The 14,621-nt window shown below is 49.2% G+C and overlaps 1 protein-coding gene across 5 annotated transcripts in view; it reads right to left on the bottom strand.

Annotated features, from left to right (window-relative positions):
- Positions 1–13,955, bottom strand: part of ITGA9 (integrin subunit alpha 9) — a 343,812-nt gene extending 329,857 nt beyond the window's left edge. For 4 of the 5 annotated variants that reach the window (XM_040479774.1, XM_040479773.1, XM_040479775.1 and 1 more), the window contains exons 1-3: positions 13,792–13,954; positions 12,188–12,294; positions 2,642–2,765 (exon numbers count right to left, since the gene is read on the bottom strand). In XM_040479774.1, the coding sequence (XP_040335708.1) occupies positions 2,642–2,765; positions 12,188–12,294; positions 13,792–13,927 (367 nt within the window). In that variant the 5' untranslated portion in view covers positions 13,928–13,954. Of the gene's footprint in view, positions 1–2,641; positions 2,766–12,187; positions 12,295–13,791 lie in introns of all 5 variants that reach the window. The other variant, XM_040479772.1, reaches the window with a different exon arrangement.
- Positions 13,956–14,621: the final 666 nt, after the last annotated feature.

Below are 14,621 nucleotides of genomic sequence, written 5' to 3'. Positions count from 1 at the left end.
GTGGGACCAGTGAGCCACAGGGGCCATGTCCTATGGTGAGGATCCCAAGCACCCAGGGGGGTGGGGTGGGGTGGGGGACACACACAACACCTCTGAAGGCCCAGAGCTCACACACACTTGTGAATGAGGGACACTTGTGGAACAGTCACCTGGCCTCGCTGTGGCCCTCCTTGGCTCACATCTTCCTGCCAAGCATCACACCAGAGCCACCAGCAACGGGGAAGGCAGGCAGGGCCTGCTCTTGAGAGCACCGACACCCAAAACGTTCACGTCTGGGTAGTTCAGTCGCCCTCTCTTGTTCTGTGAGGGTTGTTGACTGGCTCTTATTAAAGTCTCATTTAAGTTGGAAATTTCAAAACACACACAGAAATCACCACTAACCAAGAGGGCACAAAATGACTTGCTGAGGTCAGACAGACGAGAAATCCAAATCCCAGCTCTAACATTTACTGTAGGAGTGACCTCCAGCAACTTATTTAAATGGAGTCTCAGCTTCCTCATCTGTCACAGGAGAAGGCCAACCTCCAGGCCCACCTTTGGGGGCCCCACCCATTTCCCCTCGGCCCTCACCATTTCCGTGACGCAGCCTGGCCTCCGGCACCTACATCTCTCCGCCAGGGGCCTTGCCCTGCCCCCACACACGGCAGGACAGAATGGTGGAAAGACTCCAGCCCCCACACTCTTCAGGTGGGTAATTCCAAGGTGTGCTCCATGCTGGCCCCCAAGCTCCCGAGACTTGCCCATGACGGTAGCCTGTTAGGCGGCATCCCTTATTGGGCTGCGATTCCTACCCTTTCTCGTTTCCCACGCCCCCACTGGCGTCTTCTAGAACAACCTCCAGAAAACTACCCCTCTTCAAACCCAAGCAAAGAATAGCTACGTTCTAAGGGATTGTAACGATTAAGTGAGAGAATGTGTGAAGTCCCCAAACCAACACCGGCCTAGTGCTGATCTCACATCTGAGGACAACAGACGTGCCGGAAGCGTGAGCCATGGTGGCTGGTGGTGCACATAACACTGGGCTCCAGCGACCGCGTCAGAGGTCTGTCCTTTTGCGTTCTGATTCTTATAGGGGTACACAGAGGAATCGCTGGGGACGGCAACGTGTCCATATTTCACAACACGTCTCCTGGGAAAACCAACATGCTGGTCATGTTGCGTAACTAGTTTGGATTCCATCGTCACTGCCTTCAGTACCTCTATCGATTTCCTCACCTCTCCCTGGGCCAACGAGCTACCCAAAAAGTTGTTCCAGGGGCTTTGCCTTTTCTTCCTGGGGGGACAAAGTGAGGAATAGGCTGGGGCAGTCAGGACACCGCCTTGACCCCTTATTTGTGTCTTCATACTATCTATCCCTCCCTCTTGACGGACTACATCACACCTATTTTTCAGATGAAGTTTTTCTTCTGACCGGGACAATGCAGAGACAAAGGGGGCCAGAGTTCAATTTCCCCACATGGCCTGGTGACAGCTGACCAAATGCTGACACGGGAAAAGAACAAGGCTCACCCTCACGGAAGGATGGGGTTGGCGTCTCCTGCAGGGACCCTGCCAGTTCTTCTGCGGGGGCATTGCACGGAACACCTGCTCGGGACACTTGAGTCCCCTTCAGGGCCCTGGAGGGTCCTCCATGAGGCAGAAAAATGAATGTGCCCAGGCAGCATTTCTCAGAATCATTTTTGGTGGCCACAGATTTGAAACCTGGGAAACCCCAGGGAGACCCAGAGGAAACGTGAACAGAGGCTGGTGGAGACTTGGGTCCAAACAAATAAATTAGGGGGACTATAACCAGCACAGCACTTAAAGAGGAAACGAGTTCTATCTCACTCGGAACTAAGCAAAGAAAACCTGATGCACAAGCTATAAAACTGATGAAAAGGAGAGTGTTTCCTGAACCCTTCAAGCTCAAGTTCAACTGAGCTAAATAACGATCAGCTCAAAAAGAATTTTTTAAGAAATAATAATAACAACAGTGATGATGATGATCAGCTCATGGTCCAGTGCCCAGGTGTTTGGAGGTTTTAAGCAGGGAGCCTGAGAAATACATTTCCTTCTAAGACCCCAGGTGCCCCTTGGCAAGGTCTGAAAACTACCATGAGGTGCACAGACCGCATGGGAAGGAAGGTCAGCCGTGGGATGTCACGGAATGACTGAATCCTGAGTCTCCTCTTCCCCCTGCCTCAGGATGTTTGTCCGTGGAGCTGTCTCCGGAGCATGAGGATCCTTTGGGAGCTGGGACTGTGGAGACTCTCTGGGCCAACCTCTGAATTTTCAGGTGAGGACACTGAGGTCCAGAGAGAGAAAGTACGTTTTACAAGGCTGCACAGCATGTGGCAGTGCCTCTGCCTGATGGCTTGGCTGAGGCTCAGTGAATCTCGGTCTGAGACTTCACATAGCTCTGTAAGCACCGTGGACTCTGGGGCAGAGATGGGCCGGGCTGGGCAGGGCCTGGAACCATGGCCCCCTTGTCACCCCATTCCCTGGGTGGGGCTGTGGGTGCCAAGAGGCCAATCAGGGACCCAGGGCTGCCTCTGGTCAGAATTTGGGAAGCTGAGGGGAACGGAGATGATGGGCGTGGCTTTGGGCACCTTGGGGGTGGAGATCTGGCATGGGGATCGGGGTGAGAATCAGCAGCTCTCACCTTCATAGCAGGGGATCAGCGTCCTGCCTTTGGCCTGGAGGTTGGACGGGATGATGTAACAGAAGCCATGGGGCAGGATGTGGTCTGTTTCATAGTAGATGTTCTTCCAGCGGTGGGCACAGGCCTAAAGGACAGAGAGGGGGGTCAGAGCAGGAAAGTCAGCCCCAGCAGGTCCCAAAGCAGAACCCAGGCAACACCTGGTGGTTGTGTGGGAGGAGAGGGGCAGAGGGGCCAGAAAGCCACCCTCCCTCCTGTCCCGCCAGAGCTTGGCACCAGCTGTTTGGGGCATCGGCAACCTACATGAGCAAACCCCAGGAGGCTACTAGGACGAGACAGGAAACAAATACGTAAACCAATGAGGACTGTACCTAGTGCTGAGCACCGGGAAGGAAAGACCGGAGTTATGGGACAGAGACTCTGGAGGTGGGAAGGATGGAGGTCAGGGAGACAGGAGAGCAAACCAGCCACGCTGAGGGTGCAGGACAGTGTTCCGGGAGAGGGGTCACTGGGTGCAGAGGAAGCCCCCGCAAAAGGCTTGAAGGTTCGAGGGAAAGGAAGGTGGGCGGGTCTGGACTGTGGTGGGAGGGAAGAGGTCAGAGAGGGGATGGGGCCAGCCCACGGGGGTCTTGCAGACCGTGGGGACTATTACCTTCGTGGACGTGCAAGGGAAGCCGACAGTCTCACACAGGTGAGTGGCATGACCTGGTTTACAGTTTAGAGAGAGAACGTAGCCACGGTGTGGAGCCCGCAGGCGGGCAAGAGTGGAAGTGAACGTCCAACGGATGCTGGGCTGGGGGGAGCAGCAGGAACGCGGGAGGGGCGTGTCCTTCCCCACCCACCACAGAAGTCCCCCACTCGGACACACCTGCCCGCTCCAGTTACATGTGTGCGCACGACCTCGCACACCCCAGCACCCACAAGTTTGGTTAGGGGCCGACCCGCTTCCCGTGAGGGCGGGCACTCTGCCCAGCCTGTTTCTCATGGACACACACTCACTTCTGCCCCCGGTCCACTCTGGCCTACAAATGTATTTTCCTAAAATATTGCATTCTAAAATAATCAGAACTTTTGCTTGTTTGTTTAAAGTTTATTTATTTTGAGTGTGAGAGAGACTAGGGGAGGAACAGAGAGAGAGAGAGAGAGAGTATCCCAAGCAGGCTCTGAACTGCCAGTGTGGAGCCCAAGGTGGGGTTCAATCTCACGAACCATGAGATTACGACCTGAGCCAAGATCGAGAGTCGGACGCTCAACTGACTGAGCCGTCAAATATTTTGGCATCCCAGAATAATCAGACCTTTTAACTTCTTGGTCTCTTTCCTTCGAATGCACAACAGGTCACAACGTTCGGCATCTACAGGGCCCACATTTGATTTCTTCTGCAATGCTAGAGGGAGGCCAGAGACGTCTTGGGAATTCCTATTTGCCACACAGGAAGCCCAAGGGTCAGCGTGGCTCCCTTAAGTCTCAGAGCCAGCAAGTGCTGCCTACCGCGGAGGAACCCACGGCTTCAGCGTCCTCCTTGTCTCACTAGAAAACCTTGTCCATTTTCCATTTGAAAGTTCCCATTCCGGCAATCCCTATCAAGATAACACCAGCATTCTTCACAGAGCTAGAACACACAATCCTACAATTTGTATGGAACCACAAAAGACCCCGAATAGCCAAAGCGATCTTGAAAAAGAAAACCAAAGCTGGAGGCATCACAATCCCCGACTTCAAGCTGTATTACAAAGCTGCAATCATCAAGGCAGTATGGTACTGGCACAAAAACAGACATCTGGGTCAATGGAACAGAATAGAGAACCGGAAATGGACCCACAAACGTATGGCCAACTAATCTTTGACAAAGCAGGAAAGAATAACCAATGTTACAAAGACAGTCTCTTCAGCAAGTGGTGCTGGGAAAACTGGATGATGACATGCAGAAGAATGAACCTGGACCACTTTCTTACATCATACACAAAAATAAACTCAAAATGGATGAAAGACCTAAAAGTAAGATAAGAAGCCATCAAAATCCTAGAGGAGAAAGCAGGCAAAAACCTCTTTGACCTCAGCCCCAGCAACTTCTTATTTAACACGTCTCCGGACGCAAGGGAAACAAAAGCAAAAATGAACTATTGGGACCTCATCAACATAAAAATCTTCTGCACAATGAAGGAAACGATCAGCAAAGCTAAAAGGCAACCTACAGAATAGGAGAAGATATTTGCAAATGACAGATCAGATAAAGGATTAAGATCCAAAATCTATAAAGAACCTATCAAACTCAAAACCCAAAAAAAACAAATAATCCAGTGAAGAAATGGGCAAAAGACATGAATAGACACTTCTCCAAAGAAGACATCAAGATGGCAAACAGACACATGACAAAATGCTCAACATCACTCATCATCAGGGGAATACAAATCAAAACCAAATGAGATACCACCTCACACCTGTCAGAATGGCTCACATTAACAACTCGGGCAACAACAGATGTTGGCGAGGATGTGGAGAAAGAGGATGTCTTTTGCGCTGCTGGTGGGAATGCAAACTGGTGCAGCCACTCTGGAAAAGAGTATGGAGGTTCCTCAAAAAATTAAAAATAGAACGACCTACGACCCAGCAGTTGCAGTACTAGGCATTTATCCAAGGGATACAGGTGTGCGGTTTTTCAAAGGGGTACGCGCACCCCAGTGTTTATAGCAGCATTATTGACAATAGCCAAAGTATGGAAAGAGCCCAAATGTCCATCGACAGATGCATGGATAAAGAACATGTGGTATAGGTATACAATGGAGTATTACTTGCCAATAAGAAAGAAAGAAATCTCGCCATTTGCAACTACATGGATGGAACTAGAGGGTATTATTCTAAGTGAATTTAGTCAGTCAGAGAAAGACAAATATCACATGACTTCACTCATATGAGGAATTTAAGAGACAAACAGGTGAACATAAGGGAAGGGAAGCAAAAGTAATATAAAAACAGGAAGGGGCACAACACATAAGAGACTCTTAAACATGGAGAACAAACTGAGGGTTGCTGGAGGGGTGGCGGGAGGGGGGATGGGCTAAATGGGGAAGGGGTGTTAAGGAATCTACTCCTGAAATCATTGTTGCACTATATGCTAATGTGGATGTAAATTAAAAAATAAATAAATTTTTTAAAAACGTTCCCATTCCTGCCTGAGGAGCAGTCAAACCCACCCCCTAAGGGAGATCTAGTAACTGTTGTTACTGGCGTACCCAGAGGTCCCAACACCCCTGAGATAACCATTCTGGGGTCGAATGAAATACCCAGGTCACCAAGGGAGAGAGGGGCCTCTTTGGGGCTTGGTCATCCCTCAGATCATCTTCCGATGAAAATCACTGCCTGCCAGCCTGTCTGCTCTTGATTCCTTCAAATCCACCGCCCACAGGACCCTTGAAGACAAGGCCACTCACCGCCCAAGGGCAAAACTACCGGAAATGTGAATCTGCCCACACACTGGTGCTTGCCCTGTGAGATTAAACTACACAGGAAAACCTCTTGTTGTTCCTTATACTGCAAACCACCTTCATTCCTCCCCACTTGATACAGTTTTGTGCCGACAGCATAGTTTCTCAAGGACCTGTGCAAATCTATCGCAAAGCACATAATCACTCCACTTCACCAGTTGATTTCTTAAATTTTTAGCCCTGACTCAGTTCTGATGGCTTGCAAACTTGAATCACTTATCTAGTTGGCTGGTAAATTACTTCCAGTTTAGCTTATAGATTCAGCAAAGCCCTTGGCTTCCAGGGCTTACCATGTTTTATTGGACTTCTGGGCTGGAGGGACCGTACAAAGGGGCGGGTATTTGTCATGGGGCATGCTGACTCTTCTAAGGAAGGACATTCTGCATTTAATGTCTAGTTTACTGTCTCCTCATTTGTTTTTGTTTTGTTTTTTTTAAGTGCCATAAATTGTTTAAGGAGTGATCTTGGAGAATTCCTAGAAAATCCAAATATTGCATTTCACAGTAAACTAAACTAAAATTCAGGCATACTGTGAGGTCAGAGATCAAAGTGTCAAAGGCAGTATGCATGTAGGGAAACAAAGAAGACTGTTTCTGAATATAAATTACAGAAAGAAAAGACTGTTTAGCCTTGATTATCATTATATATACACACACATGTCAATCTGACCCCTACATTAAAAAAAATTCCTAGGGACTGTCTCCAAAGGATTACTAACCCCATCCATCTCTCCAAATGAGTTCTGCCATGAGGGAGGAAGGGGGCAGAGCAGGGAAGAACAGGAAAAGAAGCGCATTCTCTAGAAACAACAAGACTAATCAAACTCAGATTCCAAATGATCTAAAAAGGGGAAGATGGTCTCACATTACCCCAAACCTTAGAATTTGACATCTTTCAAGTTATAAGGATTGTTTTTTACTACCCCCCCCCAAAAAAAAATAAAAAGGAGAAAATGAGCAATTTATGACAAAGGTCTTTTTTGTTGTATGGAAACAGCACGTCCTTCTGGGGGAGGGGGTGGGAGGATCCTGGGCCTCTCCCGATGGCTCAGCCACAAAGACACGTAGGTCCCCACCCCACCCTCTTACACAGATGGCCAGAGCTGTTACCACGCCTCAGGTCCACCCTGCACAGCCAGGGCCAGGCCCCAGGCCACTGAGAACACCCCACCCGGCAAGGAAGTCCCCCCCACCCCCAGCCCTGTTCCAAGGGCTCCAAGGGAGGAGGGAGTAGCCTGGGAGGCCCAGGGAAGGGGCTTCTGGAATGCTGGGAAAGTCCTTCTGAGACTGCCGACCCAATGACAATTCATCGAAGTGAACACAAATCATCTGTGTACGTTCCTCCGTATGTGTTATAGCACATTAGACGTTCTCTGGCCATCACCACCAGGAAACACGGCAATGGAAGTAAACGCAACACCGTATGCCGCGGCTTTGAAAGAAGTGGACAGATGAGAAGTCGTGAGCAGACAGGGGCCTCCCTGATGTTTAGGAAGGACGAGGCATAGAGCCCAGAACGCCGCTGCCACGAGGAATAATCTGGATGCTTCAATTATTTGTTGTCTGAGCCTTGGAGACTAATGACAAGCAGAAGACATCAGACTTGAACATCCTGAGGTGCCCTCCCAAATCCAAGAAAAGGGCCCGTGCCTATGCGGAGTTGCCTGGGTGGCCATGGCAACAAAGACTGCTTCTTCTCTATTTCTTAAACGGTCGTCTGCACACAGGGGAGCAGGCAGACAGCGTGGGAAGGGCCTTGCCCCTAATCCCGATGCTGTGTTTGTATCTGGTATCATCTGGATGGAAAACAGGAAGACTGGAGGTAAACAGGAAGGCACCACGACACCTATGAGCCCAGACTGCAGACACTAAGCCAAAGTCAGCCCACCAGAGCTGGTTGCCGGGTTCAGGGCTCGGAAAACGCCATTTGTCGATGAGACACTTGACACCCTGTCGTGGCTTTCAAATTCTCCATCTGTTCTATGCTTGGAAGTCAGCACCTGGTGCCATTCAAAAAAAAAAAAAAAAAAAAACTCACCCCACCTCCCCCTCTTCAAAGCCACCATGGAATCCAATATTACGTTCCATGGGGACACAGGTCCCACGCTCACACCCCAGGTACCTCCTGAGTGCTCAAAGTGTGTTCGAATAACACCCATCTTCCTGTGTTTAATTTTAAAACAAATGCCTGCCTAGCAGAAAGCCTTGACAGGTAGATTTGACACCTTAAAGAAAAAGCAAATGGATACGAGGCCTCCAAAATGTAAATATGGATGAAGTCACCACTCCTTGTACCTTGTCACCTATCATTTCTAGGGCTGTTTTACAGCATTTTGCCTCATGCTTCCATCAACCACTCAGCCACCAAGGAGAGATGGCAACTGATTTGCTTTCTAATTGTTTTAATAGTGACGCTCTGCCCTTCCATTATTCAAACATACTTTTGGATACCCCTCCTTAGAGAGACCATCTCTAGGCACTGATAACTGACAGTGAAAAGGGTGAAAAAAATGCGGTCTCTCCCCAGGCAGCTTCCATAAAAAAGGAGACCTACATGCAAGATAAACTACACTTACAAAGGTCACAACATAATGCTGACTTCCGAATGACACACAAGATGCTAGGCTTATTCCAGAAAGCGCAGTCACCAATGACAGGCCTCAAGGAGGAAGCAGAGTCTCAACTGGGAGGACGGAGGGGGCCGGGAACAGAGGAGACTCAGGACAAGCCTTTCCTAGCAAGACGCCACAGGTGCAAAAAGCCACCAGGACAACTCAACAACAACAAACAATCCAACTTAAACATGGGCAAAGGAGTCAAACAGACATTTCTCCAAAGAGGACATACAAATAGCCAGGAAGCACGTGAAAAGATGCTCGGTATCACCAATTCCCAGGGAAATTCAAATCAAACCCACCATGAGATACCATCTTGCACCCATCAGGATGGCCACTCTTAAAGAAAAGAAGAAAAAAAGAAAAAACCTGTCGGCAACGATGTGGAGAAAGTGGAACCCTTCTCTTGTGCACTGTTGGTGAGAATGTAAAATGGTGCGGCCACTGTGGGAAAACAGGGTGGCAGTGCCTCCAAAAAAATTGAAAATAGAATTTCCATAGGGTTTGGTGATGCCACCTCTGGACAGCTATACAAAAACACTGAAAACAGGATCTTGAAGAGATCATCGCACACCTGTGGTCATAGCAACATTGTTCACAACAACCAGGCCACCCAAACATCCGTCAGTGGATAGAATAGTATTCGGCCCTAGAAAAAAGAAATACTGTCACACGCTACAACACAGATGAAACTTGAGGACATCATGCCAAGCGAAATAAGCCGACGGCAAGATAAATACTGCATGATTCCACTCACGTTGTTATCGAAAGCGGTTCAACTCTTAGAAACAGAAGGATGGTGGTTGCCAGAGACTGGGGGGGAGAGGGATGGGGGTAAGTGTTCCATGCAGAGTTTGTTTTACAAGGTGAAAAAGTTGAGAGGTCTGTAGCCCAACAATGTGCACACCGGTAACACTACTGTGCTGCTCGTTTAAAAACGGGTAAGATGGTAAATTTTAGGTTGTGTCTTTGACCACAGTGAAAACAACAAAGCCACGAGGAAAACGGATGCTGTTGGGTGCCCTCTTTCCCCAGCACCCACAGGCTGGCTTATCGAATGAAGCCGGGCTCGTGTAAGACATGAGGAAAACAGCTCTGCGTGCGATGAACGAGAACTGGGTTATCACGGCAGGCTGCCCTGTCGTGGCACCATCACCCTGAGCCCCAGCTCCGCCTTCTCAGCTTCCTTTGCTAACTCATCACCACGATCCTCACTGCCGTTCGTGTCCCCAGAGGTGGCCCCCTCCTCTGATCGGCGGCGACACAGAACTCTCTGGAAATAAGCTCTTGGCTGCACAGAGCTCATCTTTCTGTGGGAGGAAGAAACGTTTTCACCGGAGCAGCCTCTGGCTCTCGGCTCCACGCACCCTGCAGCATCGTGTGGGCTGCCTCCCCCAGACCGCCACCGCCTCTGTGCTGAGTCTTGACCTCAGGCCACCCTGATTTATAGATGGATAAGCTTCTTCCCTCCTTTCTAGAGGGTGGCGGACAACATTCCAGCCGTCCTGGGGCCGAGTCGTCCGGTCAGGGTCAGGCCACTACGTCTGGAGGCCTGGAGATGGTCCAGGGCAGCCCGCAAACTGGACACAGAGACAAACAGAGGGGCTGGGGGCCCTGCGCAGACCGACAGTGGTTCCAGTAGGAAGGTCCCTCCACACTGGTGACAGCATCCAGCTGCTTCTTCCCTCCCCCAAGGGGCTGACCAGGGGCAGATGCTAACTTTGTGGTGAGAAGGCAGGCCGAATTCACACAAATAGCCTCTTCCGTGGAGAAGTTTAACACAAAAGCGGGCTCCTCAGGCAGGGAAGGAAACATTTTGCCCAGATCCTGAAGGAAAACCTGTTTCTCCTGGGATAAAATATAAATATATAAAACCCTCAACTTTACAGCACGTGGCCCGGAGGAAGCCCTCAATGAAGGGCAGCTGGTAGTGTTTTCCCTCCTTGATCTTCTGCTTTTATGAGAAAACGCTTCACACAGCTTCCAAGAAAAGCCAATGAAAAGAAAAGGCCTATGAAGTCAGAATGCTGGTTCTCTCAGCGGAGAGGGGCGTAGGGGAACGCTCTGGCCTTAGCTACGGGATGCAGGAGCATGTGTATGAAAAGGCCACCAAGCCGTCCGCATCAAGTTGCGTGCGTCGGTATGTAGGGTCATACCTCCGCAGGAGAGAGTAAAAGAAAAAAGAAAAAGTGGACAAAACTTCGGAGGCAGTTACAAACGCCTGTCTCGTGGAGTCCAGTAAAAGTCTCTGTGGCGACGGAAGGGTTTCCTCTGTGCGCTGTCCAACACAGTAGCCAGTAGCCACATGCTGTTACTTATCACTTGAAATGTGGCTAGTACAGAGGACCGAATATTTGATTAGATTGGCTTAAAATGCACAGACTCCACGTGGCTGGCAACTACCTCACTGGACGGCGTAGCTCTCGAAAAGCCTCCAGGACAAAGACTTTTCTTTGCACCTCCTCGACGCACCTAACGGACCTGAGAAGGCCACATGCACTTTGGAAGCCAAATATAGTTGACCCTTGAATGACAGTGGGGGTTAGGGGCACTGACCCTCTCATGCAGTTGAAAATCTGCATATAACTTTTGACTCCCCAACAACTTCACGAATAGTTGACCTATTTGTTGACCTAACAGTTGACCAAGAACATCAAAGGAGGTTAACACAGATTTTGTGTCTTATATGTACTACTCTCTTCTTACAATAAACTAAAGGAAAGAAAACATTAAGAAAATCACACGGAACAGAAAATACACTTAGAGTGCTGTAAACCATCCACGAATAAGTGGACCCATGCAGTCCCAACCCGTGTTGTTCAAAGGTCAACTGCAGAGGGCCAAAAATAACATGGGTTTCCTAACGTGTAATACTATGTAGGAATAAATAGGAATAAACTGCTGATACACAGAAGTTAATCTCAGAAGTATTGAGTGAAAGAAGTCTTACCCAAAAGAGCACACAGGTAGCTTTCCATTTATACAAAGTTCTAGAAAAATCGAAAGGAACCCATGGTAGTACTGATCATGAGAGTGGTTGCCTTGGGGTGGGAGGAACTGATTTGTAAGGAACATAAGAGAACTTTCTGGGATGACAGAGATAGTCCATAACTCGATGGGGGTCAGGGCGTCACACAGGAGTGTACCTTTGTCAAAAATAAAACTACAATCTTAAGTTCTGTGCACTTTATGCTCACTATACCTCAACTTAAAAGACACACATTCACAAAAATACTTATGCAACAAACACGATCACGTTTCAACAGCCATATCTCCGCACCCCGGGACGGGCACTGAAATCTGACAGATGAAAAAAAATAAAAAGATCAGTCATCTGTTCAAGCAGTAGTCCAGAACGGGCAACGACCTCAAGGCCACGCCCCTGTCACCGTGCCGCCCAGCCTTCCTAAGGCATCTAGAAGTCATTCACCCTCAGAGTGCCGCACTTACCAGCACGCGGCCATCAGCCTTGGGCTGCCGGGCCAGGCTCACCCCCATCCACTCATCATCCCTGTCTTCCCGGCAGGTCTTTCCACACGACATGCCCCGATTCTTCCCTGGATGAAAAAGAGAAAAGCCAGACTTGCTTAGAGAAATGATGTTCCGTTGGCTGCTTTTCAAAGGGTGGTCTACGGTCCAAGTGCTGGTCACCTGCCAGTGAGGAAATAAGGAACTTGGAACAAAATGGAAATCAACTCCAGCGCGATGCATGCCGTTTGATTCAACCAATACTTTTTTCATCGCAAGACTTCCTCGAGGAGGGAAGTGGTGCAGTGATTTACGTTCTGAAGCTAGCTCCTTCATCTGTCACGTACCAGTAATGAGCAGTTTGCAAACCGGACATTTTGAGCAGCACTAAAGAACACAATGGCACGATGGACAGCTGTCCTTTTCAGCTAACGAATATCATGACAATTCTTCATTAAAAAAAAAAAATTAGAAGCTCTAGATGGGAAAGAACTTTGGAGAAAGTGAGGACACAAAGGGATTATAATGAAATAGCTCTATGTACAGATCTATGTGTCACCTCTATTATCTCATTTGTCCTTCTCAAGGTAGTCAGGTAAAGTAGGTATCTTAGTCCTGACTTTACAGGCAAGGAAACTGAGGCCAAAGAGGCTGCGGGACTTTCGCAGTAAGTCCCAACTAGTAACTAGCAGAGCTAGGCTCTGAACCCAGGCAGAGTCACCTGATTCCAAAGACGATAGATCATGTATTTTCCACTGGACTACAAGGTGAGCTTTGAAGTCTATCACATCTTTCCTTACTTAAAATATAAAACCTGCGATAAATTTTAATGGCCTCCCCCTTCATGCACAGCATGAAATCTTAACACTTTACTCTGGTCTACTGGGCCCTGTGTGAGCCAGCCCCAGCTCACCCTGCCAACCCCCTCCACTTCCGCTCCTGCCCGCCACTCCAGCTGCACTGCCCTCACTCGGAGCTTTAAAATGGCACATGCTTCCTCTGCTTGGATGTTCTGCCTCCCATACCTGCCCGGCTAACTACCGTGAGTCCTTCCAATCAGGTGTAGATCAACTACCCAGCTCCCCTCTGGTATTCTTGCACTCAACTACTCATTTTAATGTCTCTTGGCCCACTAATTTGTAAGGTCGACGATGGCAAGATCTTTGTTTTGTTCACCAGTATGTCTCAGTGATTAATGAGTAACAGGTACCTAGCATATGATGGATGGATGGATGGATGGATGGATGGATGGATGGAAGGGAGGGGAGGGAGGAAGAGAGGGAGGGAAGGAGGGAGGGAGGAATGAAGGAGGGAGGGAGGGAGGAAGGAAGGAAGAGAGGAAGACAGGAAGGGAGGGAGGAAGAAGAGAGGGAGGGAGGAAGGAGGAAGGGAGGGAAGGAGAGAGGGAGGGAAGGAGAGAGGGAGGGAGGGAGGGAGGAAGAAGGGAGGAAGAAAGGAAGGAAGGGAGGAGGAAGGGAAGGAGGAAGGAAGGGAGAGGGGACGGATGATCAGGCCACCCTGAGAAGAAAAAGAGGAAGTGGGAGGGCACGGAACCCATTTCCACCTTGGCAGTGATATCCACCCACCTCGAGCCATGTCTAATTCGGTGCATCTCCGGTCAGGGTTGGTGTGGACGCGGCACTTAAACACAGCCCCGGGGGACTTCACTGAAGTGCTGTACTTGGACTCTGCCTTTGGTGCGCCCACAAGGACCCTGCACATCAAGAAGAAAGGACATTCTGTCACAACCCAGTACCGGCAAAGAGGAGGCCAATGCTTAAATCCTCACCCAGTGGTGGGTGGGCTGCCTGAATGCTCTAGGGGGCCCAAGGGGGAGGGCCTCCAACAGTGAGCCTGTTAGATTTTCTCCAGGCACATTACTTTTAAATGTTTATTTTGAGAGAGAGAGAGAGAGAGAGAGAGAGAGAGAGAACGAGCATGAGTGGGGGAGGGGCAGAGGGAGAGAGAGAATCCCAAGTAGGCTCCACACTGACAGCACAGAGCCCGACACAGGGCTCGATCTCATGAACTGTGAGATCGTGGCCTGAGCCAAAATCAAGAGTCAGAGGCTTAACCAACCGAGCCACCCAAGCGCCCCTCTCCAGGCACATTTAAAGCTTAAGACTGGCTGGGAACACATCCAAGCAAAGAGTTCCTATCCACAATCTATGAAGAACTCCTATAAATCAGAAAAAAAAAAAAAAATACAGACCAATAGAATAGTGGGCCAGATACTTGACGAAAGGAGATAACCAAATGGCGAATGAACATAGACAAGATCTTCAACTGCATTAGTTGTCAGAGAAACCCAAGTGAGAGGCCACTTCACACCTACTAGAAGGCGAAACCGAAAGGGCCGAAAATGCCAAGTGCTGGCCAACCACAGCTCCGCAGGTAAATCTCACAAATACAACAC

The sequence above is a fragment of the Herpailurus yagouaroundi genome, unplaced genomic scaffold (genome assembly GCF_014898765.1).
Source record: "Herpailurus yagouaroundi ecotype Mexico unplaced genomic scaffold, PumYag 159, whole genome shotgun sequence".
Classification (NCBI taxonomy): Eukaryota; Metazoa; Chordata; class Mammalia; order Carnivora; family Felidae; genus Herpailurus; species Herpailurus yagouaroundi.
The sequence above is the reverse complement of the archived record's forward strand: the minus strand, read 5'-3'. Positions and strand labels throughout refer to the sequence as shown.